At 54.2% G+C, this 12,764-nt stretch overlaps 1 protein-coding gene across 1 annotated transcript; it reads right to left on the reverse strand.

Moving 5' to 3' along the window:
* Positions 1-64: 64 nt before the first annotated feature.
* On the reverse strand, positions 65-12,029 carry LOC128732125 (protein lozenge-like). The gene is made up of 7 exons (XM_053825292.1): positions 11,774-12,029; positions 10,098-10,337; positions 6,516-6,629; positions 3,586-3,936; positions 3,475-3,546; positions 944-1,111; positions 65-864 (listed from the first exon to the last, which is right to left on the reverse strand). Exons 1-7 carry the CDS (start codon positions 12,027-12,029, stop codon positions 65-67), a joined length of 2,001 nt encoding a protein of 666 aa, XP_053681267.1.
* Positions 12,030-12,764: the final 735 nt, after the last annotated feature.

Here is a 12,764-nt window from a genome sequence, read left to right on the forward strand (position 1 = left end):
ACGTCAAGGACATTCATAGCGAACCCACGCAGGATTGGCATGTCAATCCACGCCAACGAAACGATCAATACGGCCGCCACACGCTGCTCGGATCTCCGGTCACCGATTCCTCGCCCCGGCTGTCGTCCTGCTGTTGCTGCTGTTGTTGTTGTTGTTGTTGTTGGTCTTGAGCCGCCGAATGTTGCTGCTGCGGTTGCTGATGCGAATCCTCGTGGTGGGCGGATAGTAGCGCCGTCAGTGCCGTGTCCCCGGTGGCCACCCCGGGTCCCCCAGATCCGTCCGGATGTGTCGTTCCAAGACCGATGTCCACGGAGGAACCGGATAGCGAGGATGCTACCGGTGCGGCCACTGATCGAATGCTCGGCCCCGGGAAGGAATTAATCGTGAACCCGTTATCCGTGGAACCGAAGTAATGCTCGAACTTTTCGCTTCCCGACCCGTGCAGGTGCACGTGAATCTGGTTCTGGTTGACGGTGCTGAACATCTGCGGACACAGCACCATCGGCGGTGGGGGTGGAGCGGCAGCCGGTGTGTGATAGCTGGCCGGAGATTGAGTGGCCACGGCGAGCGAAGATCCACAACCGGGAGCTGGCGCCACAGGATGATTGTACTGATGCGCGTGATGATAGCCTCCATGATACCCGTTGGTCCACTGTGCGTGGTGTGGATACGAGTAACCGCTCGGTTCTACGAGATCTCCTGACTTACTGACGTACCCGGATCCGGTTCCGGTGCTCGCGAGTTGACCACCGAGCTGAGAACCAGCCTGAGAGCTAGCCGAGGGCGCCACAGCGGCCACCGGTGGTGGAGGTGGCCCCGAAAGCGCGTAATAGTCCTGGTACGGTTGTATGTTGTCTAGAAACACTGCGGAGTTAGTGAGGTGAACATGGGAATCGAAACTCCCCCACTGACGCGCTGGTGGCGCCATCTCGCGGACACTTACCTCCGGCGGACGTCGGTAGACTGTAATTGGGATGATCCACCATCGGGCAGGATTCGTACGCCACGTACGACGGAGGACTTGCCTGCAACACCGGCGAGAAGGTGCTCATGTAGGACGTGCTCGATGGTGCCCCCAACCCGTTCGTCCAGTCACCGGCACTGGTGTAGTCTGCAAGCGAAGTAAGAAGAACGTTCCCGTGTCAGCAACTCTATCACACGCACAAACCCAATGTCTATCATCAGCCCAGGGTGCGTTATTAGAACCACTCGTCTTCCCGGCATCGGTGAAGAAGCCCATCATCCCAGACCTAGGACGTAAACCTGGGACGATTGACACGTTGTAAGCCCAGCTCAGGGAGCCCTAATGCCGCTGCGAATGGGCTTCTTCGAAGGGCCACAACGGTCGCCCCCCCCAATCGATAATATCCGTCTAATCGTTTTCCATCATCGGGACGACCGAACCGGCTCCGACGGTCCGACGAGACCCCCGGTACCTCATTCGCACATTATCCGGTCGTGCACTTCCGCCCGACATGTGTGGACTTCCGGGGCAACTGCACTCCTAATCGATTTCGGCTTACTTATTCATCCCGGTTCATCCATTCGAAAAATGCATCCCTCGTCCACTGGGGAGTCCACTAGGGGGGGATTTGGAGCGGGTGTTTTAGAAAACTAATCGGAAACTACCGAACAGTCTTTATTGGGGGGCCATCCCCCTCGAACGGGCCATCGACTCCATGTCCTAGGATCAATCCCCACCGGGAAGAAGTATGGCCGCTCGGGTTTCTTTTTCCGGCGCCATCAGCCCGATCCACGCGCCAGAGTCACGTCCCTGGTGACGGGATTATTGAAAAGTTAATCACAAAATATGTGCGCACCCGTCGGAAACGTCTCCAGCACTCTGCGCTTTAAAAGCGCGTCTCCTTTGCCCACCCACCCACCCAGTAATTAATTAGTAATTTCGCCTTAAATTGATTGACAATGTTTTGACAATGTTTCTGCCAAAACACGACCCGTGTGCCGCACCGGGTGACATCCCGATCGTGACGCAAGCCCAATACACGTGCGTGCCGTGGGTTCGCAAACTCCCCTTTCCCGGGCCTGCCAGTCATTAATTAAGAAGATTAATTTACCCCGTTTGCTCTTACGCCAAGCGCAATGCCGCACGGTGCCGAAAGTTTTGTGCCCGCGTGTGCGAAACTATTCGCGGCGAATTTTCATGGCATGGTTCGGGTGGTTCATAATTTATCATACTCGCCCCCGGGAGTCCCGGGTGTGCGTGTCCTTTTTTTGTGTTTCGAAAAATCCCAAACACCGTCTCGACGTCTACGTGGCACACGAACTCAGACAACCGGTGGTTCGGTTTCTTAGCAGCGCCACACGACGAGCGAGGCGACACAGGGCAACAGGGAGTGGAATAATTTAGATTTTTGCATTTCCTTCCCCCCTCCCTCCACTCCCCCCCACCAGTTCCCGTTGATTGCCGGCGGCACCCTCCTTTTGTGCGGGAATGGAATCGAAATCAATTTCGCCCACCCGGCCGGCATCGATGCGGACGAATGGACGCATCGGCCGATGATTAGCTGCGAAAAGCGGTGTATGTGCGCTGCTGTGGTGCAATTTTCCCAGACCCAGACCCGCACAAAACGGGAGGAAATGAAAGCAATCCATCCGTAATCGGGAGCGAAGAGAAACCCCACTGAAACAGGCACATCACCTTTAGGCGATCATCAGCCCCGGCCGATCATCAGTCCCGGCCGATGATCGGTGTTGTACGAGCGATTATTTGCATTTTCGCTTTCCACATCCGCATGGCATCGCAGATCGCAGAGGCCAAGCATTTTCCAATCATCGTTTCTGTTGCACCGGTGCACCCGGCTGGCGGATGTTTTTGAAATAACTGCATTAGTTTTATTGCCCATGCCCATTGGTTGTGCTTTTTTTTATCTCCAACCACGCGCAATTTGACGTTAGATGCTGTTGGTAAATACTTCTCTGACAGCGCGTCAAAGTTGGCCTTTTTCTACCACCAAAGTATGCCTTGCTATTTTTCGGTGCACATGCGGCCAATTGCAGCCACGATGGGGCCATTTAGCAGCGCTCGTCACGACACGACCATGGGTGAAAAGAATTCCACCAACAACCGAGCGGAACGTAATCAATAAAACGTTATCGCTACTTAGCAGCATTCCTCGTCGGTTCGGCCTGGCCTGCCATTACATAACCATAATTCACCACAATTAAATCGCAACCCCTTGCCGCCGTGCTCTAAGCGAGGGGGGGTCAAGATACGCCGGTGGCCTAAAACAACCCCTCACTCCCACTCCCAAACACACACACACACGTGTCAATGCCGCCCGAAATGTCGGAAAATGTCAATGCCGCCCGAAAAGGACGAGGCACCCACCGGAAACCGGCCACAGTACACTTTCTAAACCCCCTTCTTTTAGGGCTCGCATGCAAAAGGGACGCTTGCAGGCAAACACACACACCCGTACACCCCCAACTACACCCTCCCACCCACGCTCTTACCTGAAAGCGCGAGATTAGGTTTGTAATCGCTGCTCGATTCGGCGCTGGTATTGATGGTCATATTGCCTCCTCCTGGCCCATTGCCGAGTCCTGTGCCACCAGTCGCGCCACCCCCACCACCACCACCACCAGTTCCGCCACCCCCGTGGCCCCCCTGGTGATGATGATGATGATGGTGGTGATGATGCGGATGAAGGCCCGTGCCGGTGCCGCTGTAGTTGACAGACGAGGATTTGCCGTTTCCGCTGGCAGGACCTCCGGCTCCACCGCCGCCCCCGTTGCTGCCGCCCCCACCACCCCCACCGCCAAGCCCACCGCTAAGCCCACCGCTCCCGGGGCTCGAGCCGATGCCGTTGCTCCCGTTCGTGCCACCGTACGCCGACCGGCCAGGATAGTGATGATGGTTGAACGCGGGCTGCTCCAGAAACCGATGCAACGGTGGTGGACGCATCTGTGGCATATCTGTTGAATGGAGGAAGCGAAAGAACGAGAGAGAGAACGTGAAAGCACGCGCGAATGAGTGAGTGAAAAAACACGACCTGGATTAGGATATGCACACTGTCCCCAGCGTTACGCCAGCTACGAAATAAAGAGAGCTCATGTTACGGCCAGGATTCGCCCGGACTCTGCTGCCCGGACTCCGGACGGTGTCCCAGGGTGTCTTGGTCCATCTCGCCGGCGCGGATGCACACATTGGGGTTCCGGTCCCGGTGTGGGTGCGGGTGGGGCAAACAGGGGAACACAAAATTGAGAATATAAAAGGGAATTCAGTTGCGGTTACGCTTGCGGGAACCGCAAGCGGGAGAAACAACAGACGACCACGACGACTCCCGGTCGGTCGAACGTCCGCGCGCGCTCTCACACACACACACCCTGGGGGTGGGGGAGGGGGAGGGGGAGGGGGGGAGGAACAAGAGGGACGCGTGAGTGAAGGGATCATTAGCTTCGAGACTGCGGGTGACCGTCCACTGTCTCCTTTTTGCCTTTTTGTCCACCCGAGTTTGGACTGTTTTCCCGGGCCGCCTGCCCTCGTTGGGCCACGTTGGGTTGCATTTGTTTTTCGCTTTTTCGCTGTTTTGTCACTTTTTCTCGCTCTTCGAAGGGCGCTGAGCCCAGGCCCTGAGGAATGTGCGCCCCCCTCCCCCCAGAGATGACGTTTCCGCCCCCAAGCGTGCATCTCTGGGTGTCCTGGGCGAAGGTCCAGGATATTGAATGGGTTCGCATTTATTTTTACGCTTCCTATACATCGTCACCGTGGATGGGACCTTTTTCCGAACCCATCGCAAAGCGAGGTCAGTCAGTGTGTGCTGGGCTCCTTGCGATGGGTGGCCATCCTGGCGGGCGACATGCGTGCAAACGGGCATTACGTAATTGTGTCTGGCTAATTGGTGTGCCTCTTGGGTCCGCTGGCAACCGTACACTTCTCGAACGCGCTCACCCGAGTTAGGGCTCACCCCCAAAAAGGGCCTCTCGTGTCGACACGCATCGTGTTGCAATTCCAGCCGCACATATGGGCCCCCGTTCGATGCAACCGATGCAACCGATGCAAGCGAAACAAGCGTGCCGACTTTTATGCGAGTGCGTTCGTTTGTTCGAAGCTAATAAATATTTTTACGACCTCCCCGGACATCCTCGTCCGATGTGGCCCTTTTACTAGGCTCACCCCCATCCGGGGCCGCCTGAATGCCGTCGATGGAAAATCGAAACAATCGTTTGAATTGGCCCCCATTCCGGGAGCCCATAGAAAGGACACACGCTGCCGTATAGCGCGCTTGCCGGGAACGGGTTACAAGCTAATTTCTTAGACATGAAACGTTTGCCAGTGGGTCTGCTGAGACGAATAAATTGCAAACCCCAGCAGCGCACAGGCTCGCACTAAAAACAACGTTCCGATGCACGCGTGTCGTACGCCCGGTAAAACCCTTAAAGCTCACATGTGCGCCAAATGCGCCACCACCCTGACAGCCCGTTGGGGGTGTGTGTGAGCTAAAACTCCCTTAAATTAAACGGCAGCTCGCATCGCAAACCCTCCTCGGAAGGCACTCTCGCAGCTCATCGCAGCAGGCGCTAATCATAGGGCTGTCAGGGCAAGGCCTTCTTGGATAATTAAACTCATTTCGCTGGGCGATGTTCACGATCACACCTCATGGTGGCGTTGCGTTGCTTAATCTTCCGGATGCCCGTTACTTTCCTCGACTCACGGGATTCATTTCAGCATCCTGCCGCATGGGGCAAAGGGGTGGAAAATATGATTTGATTTTCAATTACACAATCAATCCGTAAAGCAGACGTGTCGTCGGCGAAAGGCGCCTCCTTCACGTTCGCTGGATGGCGCCCCCTTTTTTGCTTAAACCGCCCGTTATCCAGAGCCGTGACACGAAAACGTACAAAAAACAACACCCTGCTGCATATCAGCACGGACCCGTCGGGGACGGTTGCCCTGCACCGTGAGAGTTTTCGTTCCCACCGATCGAGCAAACCGTCTCGATCCGCCGGAGACCGAGCCTGTCCGTACGCGAAACACGCCACGCCGGGAACTTTGGCTTCGTCTTATCCCACCCGTCGTCACGCTTAACTGATAAAACTACTGCTGCTGCTGCTGTTACTGCTGGTGCTGGCGCTTTACAGACCGGCGACGGACTCGCGCGATAAGCACACCCCCGGGGACGCCCTTAGAAAGTCCTTCGGCTCGGTTGAATTTCTGCGGTCAGCCTGGTCAGCGGTGTACGGAGATGTGATTCGTGCTGATAGCGTGAATCGCGACAATCGGGAGCGGGACTTCTGCTTCTGCAAGGGTAGCGCGTGTGTTTCATCTGCGCTGAAGATCGACATGGGGAGAGTTGAGCGTTACTTTTTTTTCCCACGCATCACGCCCAACTTCTAAACCTCCAGAGAAGCCTCTATTCCGGGTGTGAGTGATTTTGCCATTCACGAAAGCCTCACGGAGCCTCAAAGGACACATCCCGCGCCAAAGGGTAGGTGAGCTAAAGGGGTGTACCTAAAAGTGCACACACAAAAAATGACACACATGTCATACTTACTCGTCTTCGATCGTGGCTCCCGTGGACCATCCACCGTCACCTTAATCGCTTTGCAGTACGTCGTGACCTGTGGCAGTGTCGTGCAGATCGTGATGGTAAGCGTGAAACTTTTCCCTGCAAAAAAAGTGAGAGAGAGAGAGAAGAGAGAACCGAAGGGTGGTTAGTTTTCGTGGGGGTCGAGGAGGGGGGGAGAAGAGGACTTCAAAGCAAACAAACCCCCAAAAAGCGCCACGGTGCAGTTTTGCGGAAGGATCCCACCCAGGATCTTACCGCGGGTGGCTCGTAAGTTTCGCTGCCTGGGTTTTGCCTTTGTTTAGCTTTAAAAAACTTTGTTTTTGGTTAGAAGATTACGCAAAAACCAGCCAAACGGTTCGCCACCGGCCACGATTCCACACCACACACAGAGCCGGTGCACGGCGCAACATATTAAAAATGTAATCCGATTTACGACCTCGCTCCGTTATGCTAACCGTGACCGATGGGTTGATGGCACAACACAGAAGGGGGTGGAGGGAAAAAAGGGGCGCAAAAAGTCCGAAAAATCAAATGAGAGATAAGTATGTAAGATTATTATTATTTTGTCCGCGCTCCGTTTCACCCACCACCGGGCGTACCGTAGGTTTTCCGTTCGCTGGCGAAAGGGGGAAAATTTTGTGGAAAAGTTAAAGCAGCTTGACCGGGGAAATGCCCGCACGGCGAATGCTGGGAAGCTGTTAATGAACTTATTATGCTCTGCCCTTTTTGCCTTCCTTTTCACCGCACCCGAGTGCGTGTGCTCGGATCTCCGCGCCCGGATCGGATGTCCTGGCTAAATGTCACGTGCAGGTCGGCGTCCTTTAAGAGCCAAAACCGGTGGGTGGCCTTAATGGTTTGACGATACAATTAAAACAAGAGCCCGCACCCGGATCCCGGATGTTGATGTCCAGCCGCGGTACGCGCCCATTGAGCTGGTGGACAACGACAGGACTCGAGCCGTTTTGGAACCAGGGGGGCGGGTGGGGTGTGTAAAATTAAATTTTGTCCAGCTGCGTAAGTGATTGCGAACGAGTTTTGCGAAACATCGTTCAGCTTGTGCTCCAACGGTGGATGGTGCGTGCATTTTCGTGAACAGTCGCGTTTTGTTTACTGTAAAATGCTGTTTACTGTCAAGGCCTACTTGGTGTAAATAGCATTTTGCTTCCAGTGACAGCTAATCGGAAAATCAATCCGTGAAACTGTCCATTATAAACCATCGAAAAACACGCTAACGTGTTTGTATCAATTCGATCGGTGACCAACTCCTAAAAAAGTCCCACTTGCGCGTGGAACGGACGACGACGTATTAATTTGCATCCCCCACAATCCCCGTGAAAAGCTCATCCCCTTCCAGCTCCTGCCCGCCGTCCTTACCACCATTTCCCATCAGCCCAGTGCTCGGTGTGTTTGTGTGCGGCCTATGATGCATGCCGCCGTCATAAATATGATTTAACCGACAATTTAAATGTATTAAAGGCATATTAACACTTCGTTTTAACGATTCGCCCTAACCTTTCGGCGTTCGGCTGCCGCCTTTTGGAGCTTCAAATCGCGCCCCCGTGTGCCGCGCGGGATTGCTTTCGGGGGATTTCAGGCTCTGACTCACGAGGAAGCGAACCCCGCTTTGGAGCTTCGCCACCATCAAGCAAGGGGTGGCTTCATAATTTATGCTCACCGGTTCCAGCATCACGTGCGGCTTTGTGCGGAGCGATTCGGTTCCTTCGAAGACGGACGCATTTTGCTGCACTACAATGTTGTCCCTTTAATGCTTGCGGGGCGTGACGGTTGTGGCTGCCAAATGTGGGCGCAGAGGGCGAGGAGGTCTCTGTTTTGTGGCGCACTTTAGCGGTTACACCCTTCGCCCCACGTTTTGCCACTCCACCGCGTGTTTGGCTGGCTTTCACCCCGACCGAACCCATCCATCGTCCGACGGCTTTACGACCACGGTTTGTGTAATATACTCGTTTATAGCCATCGGTTCCAGGATCGCCACCATGACCAGCAGCACTCCCCGTGCGGGCGACGGATGGTGGTGGTTGGGGGCGAAGGAAAAGAATTGAAAAACAACCCCCAACGTTCACGGCACGTCGAATCTTGCGACGTGGCCATGATACATGAGCGCAGGGATCGCGCCCATGAACATACATCTTCCAGTCGCAGGTCGCGATCGACGCGATCGTCATGTAAAGCTCACCCGACGTGTTGCTCATTAATATTACTGGCTGCGAGTGCGCGGTCTTCCTTTTGGGGGCCCGCAACAGATGTCTGCAGGTTGAGGCGTACTCCGCCACGCCACGCGCCTTCCGAACACGGGTCGCCCTAATCGGCTCAAGGACTCCAACAAAACGGACACCGCGGATGCGCGATTTATGCAGATAAAAGTGACCAGACCATCGGGCTCGCGGTGAAACCTAAATCGCCGGCGGAGATGCCTTTTGGAAAGATCAAAAGAAAGAACGGCAGGTACACGGCGTGCGCGGGAGCGCGGTAATGAGCTCACCGACGGCTCGTGACCCTTTTTTCTCTACCGAGACGCTGAAGGGCCCCGGCGAGGCGGACTATTTTATTAATGACGCGTGTCGGAAGTATTTGTTGAGATACGGGAAATCATCGAGCGCGTCCCGAAATCGCCTCCGGGGCAGCTTTCCGCCCGGAGCCAAACCGAGCCACGAGTCCCAAAAGGGACGGCACAAATTGGCCCACTCCCGGTTCCCTCCTAGTCCGGGTCCCCTCGGAGTGTGCAGCGATTTATCACCGCGCGAATGAAATGAACGGCTTCATCTGGCCACGACCGAGCAATGGCACGGATTGGAACTGATCTGTTTGTTTCTGGGTTCTGGGCTGATAAATTGAGACACCGGCACCGCTCATTCCTGAAGGCGCGCACGTCCGTAAAGGGCTGGATGGATTGGGATTTTTTTCCACACCAGCCGCGTGCGTGTGTGTGTGTGATGCTTGCTAGAAGAAAAGCTTCAACCATCGAGGCAGGCGATGCTGCCTTTTTTCCGCCCGAGTAACGTGATCGCACAGCTCGGTGAAGTGAACGGACTGGCTCGGGACTCTCGAAACCATAGAAACGAGACCCAGTAGACCTGGACCATGATGGGGCCCTTTGGGTGTACTTGTTGCTTTCTTGAAGGCGAATGGCTGCCGGGAATGCCACGCAAGCGAATGAAGCGTGCGTCGTCCTTCCGGTGCGCGAATCGCTGCTGCTGTGCTGTGACGACATGTGTTTGAGGCCCACCGAACAATGCCCGCCGCGTGCCTTTTACAGGCTAATCGCCCCAGCGAACAATGGAACCGAATTGCATGATCCAGGCACGATCGTACGGATAACAGATGCAACTCGGTGCATTATATCCACACCACACTAAACCAGTAGCAGCAGCAGCAGCAGCAGCCGGTTTCGCCAAAAAGGCGCTCAGAATTCGTTAGGAAAATATAATTGCAATGCCGACATAATTATCATGTCCCACACCATATGTTGCTGCAGTTTGCCAAAGGCAAAGGGAGCGAATGTCCTTCGGTAGAGCGTCGTGTCTTTCTGCCCTCGAGAAAATGGCTTACCTCGTCCGGAGCGGCCCACGAAGCGGAGATCGTTGAATTTGGCCACCTGATTGCGCATCACGGCCGTGCAGTTCCGCAGCTCGGCACAGAAGTTCTCGTCGTTGCCAGCCCGGATGGTGACCATCGTTCCGTCGCTGACATCACCGAGCGAGATCACTTTGAAGGCGCTTGGGAGCGTTTTGTTCGAGCGCCAGTGGTTCGGCAGGGCGGAACAGAGAAAGTATGGGCTGTCGGTGCGTACTGGTGATCGAAAGAAAGAAGAAAAACATTCAATAATTAATTGGCGTGGGCTGGATGATGCCCAGGAACCGGAAGGAACCGGAACACTAAGGGGAGTAATTGTGGGCTAGCTAGCAGAGCGAATGAGTGACAACTTTAACCGCACGGCACACATTTGAGGGTGTATTTTGGCCCTTCCGTAATCGGTCGGATAAGTGTGCCGATAAATGGAGTAACATTTGGGTTCGTTAAATGTGCGGAAGCCTGTGTTTAGAGGGGTTGATTAGGGGTCACTAAATGAGGGGTTTTGAGCTTTCATTCTCCTTTTTTTTATAAAATTCACTTGACTACTGTGCTAACCATTTAAATTTCCAAATAAACTAAAAAAGTGGCTCTTTAAACAGTGGCTTACAAGCCTCAGTTGGTTGAGCTTTAAACACTAAAATAGACATTTGAGCATGAATCTTAAATAGAATTGCAATAGCTCGTTAATGTAATAGCCTTCTCCATGTGATCTAACATCCTTTCACTGTCATGAGTGTTGCGTACTGATATTTAAACGCATTAATTACTAATTTAACTTCATTTCCCCAAAATTAGCAGGATATGAGAATTAATTTCAATGCCTTTTGCTTGCCTTCTGCAATGATTAGAAACATGCGAGTGGGATCATTCGATAGTCAATGAATAATCGCCTTTTTAGTGATGAGGCTCCTTTTAGTGGGATTTTCATTCGGCAGTCAATCGATACCTTGACGCTTTGTATCTCACCCAGAAGCCCCCAGAATGTCGAAAAATTCAATCATCGATAAGCGATCCCAGATTGATTGGGACCCTTTGGGCACATTCGATCAAGGAAGAGAAGAAAAAAATCATCCCTCCCGTTCCCATCATGCACATTCCCATCACGGAGCACATTTCCACGGCACAAGCACCGATACGGGGGTATAAATTACACCTGAGCTGATCCATCCTGGATCTGCTTCCCTTTAGAATGCATCTCCTGGGACTCGTCGGCTACCGCCAAAAATCCGTCCATGTTCTATGGGTAGAATCGATCCGCACACAAAAAAAAACGCTCCTAAAGGAGGAAAAGTGCTCTCGAATGTACAATCGCAGCAAACAACAAAAAAATCCCCCCCAAACACATACGCACACACACAAACCAGAGACGGTGATGTCAATCGGTGAAACCCTATCTCAGGCCCTCGATCGACCCGATCGGTGGGGTAGTCGTTGGAAGCGGCAGCAGCAGCAGCAGCAGCAGAACAATATTTAAGGCTTCTATCTCGCACCAATACGTGAGCCGTCGGTACCGACTTGTAGTGATCGGTGGCTCGCCGCCGGCGTATCTAATGATACGAGAAAACGGCTCGAGCGATCGAGTGAAGGCAGATGAAAATCTAACCCGAAAGGGTGGGATCGAGTTGCGCGTGAGTGTGGCTGCGACTCCTCACCTAGCTCGCCAGGGTACTGCTGTTCGGCTTCCATCACCATCCGCTCGATCCAGCGCAGATCGGCCGGGATGGGGCTGTCGTCGACGTCGAGGTTAGGGTTGGTGCGGTTCCCGGTGGAGGCGCTGCTACCTCGGCAGCTTCCGGTCGTGTCGCTAGCCTCCAGCATGTTGCCCGTCCCGGCTCCACTGGTACGCTTTCGTTGGCCCACCGACCGGACCAGGCTCGCAGATCGCACCGCACACGTCACCAGACTCATCGGGTGTACCCGGCCGTATCCGCATCCGGTGTACCGGATCGGCCGGTACACCTTCCGGAGGGTTTGGAACACTCACTCACAGGGCCTCAAAGGATGCTGGGCTCTAAGGGCACGTCCACGTGGGAAAGCGGGCTTTTCTTTTTTCAGGGCTCGATCGCGATCACTCGAATTTTTGCTCGATCAATCCCACAAACCGATAAGCCTCTTCGTAGGGCTTCTACTCGCACTGCATGACGATTCCGGGCAGTACACAACTACTGCTTTTGGGGTCGTTTCAACACAGGCCTCTTGGCCACACAGCCACAGCCGTTGGGCTTTCGCACAAACGATCCACAGTCACTTGAAGGTGCCGAGACACGGGTGTTCTAACTTCGAACTCGTTCGCTCTGGCACTGGGACACATACACTCACACACACACGTACGTTTCATTCACCAAGTCGGCCGTCGCCGATGACGAATTTAATACCCTTTCCACAGCGGAATGTCCGTCCCGCGGGGCTCGTCCGTTCCGCCCGATTGTGCCTTTCGATCGCGAACGCGCGCGCGATCATGCGTGAAATCAGGCGAAGGAACCGCGCTAAATTACCACGCGGCCGGGTGTATTATATTTACGCGATTAGTTTTATTCGTGCCGACTCCTCTCTCTCTCTCTCTACCTATTTCTTTCTTTCGTGTGCACTCGCGCACGTGAATGTGTGCGTTGATTTATTTGATTCGCCTTTGCCGCCGCACGT

Source organism: Anopheles nili, chromosome 2, assembly GCF_943737925.1.
Source record: "Anopheles nili chromosome 2, idAnoNiliSN_F5_01, whole genome shotgun sequence".
NCBI lineage: Eukaryota > Metazoa > Arthropoda > Insecta > Diptera > Culicidae > Anopheles > Anopheles nili.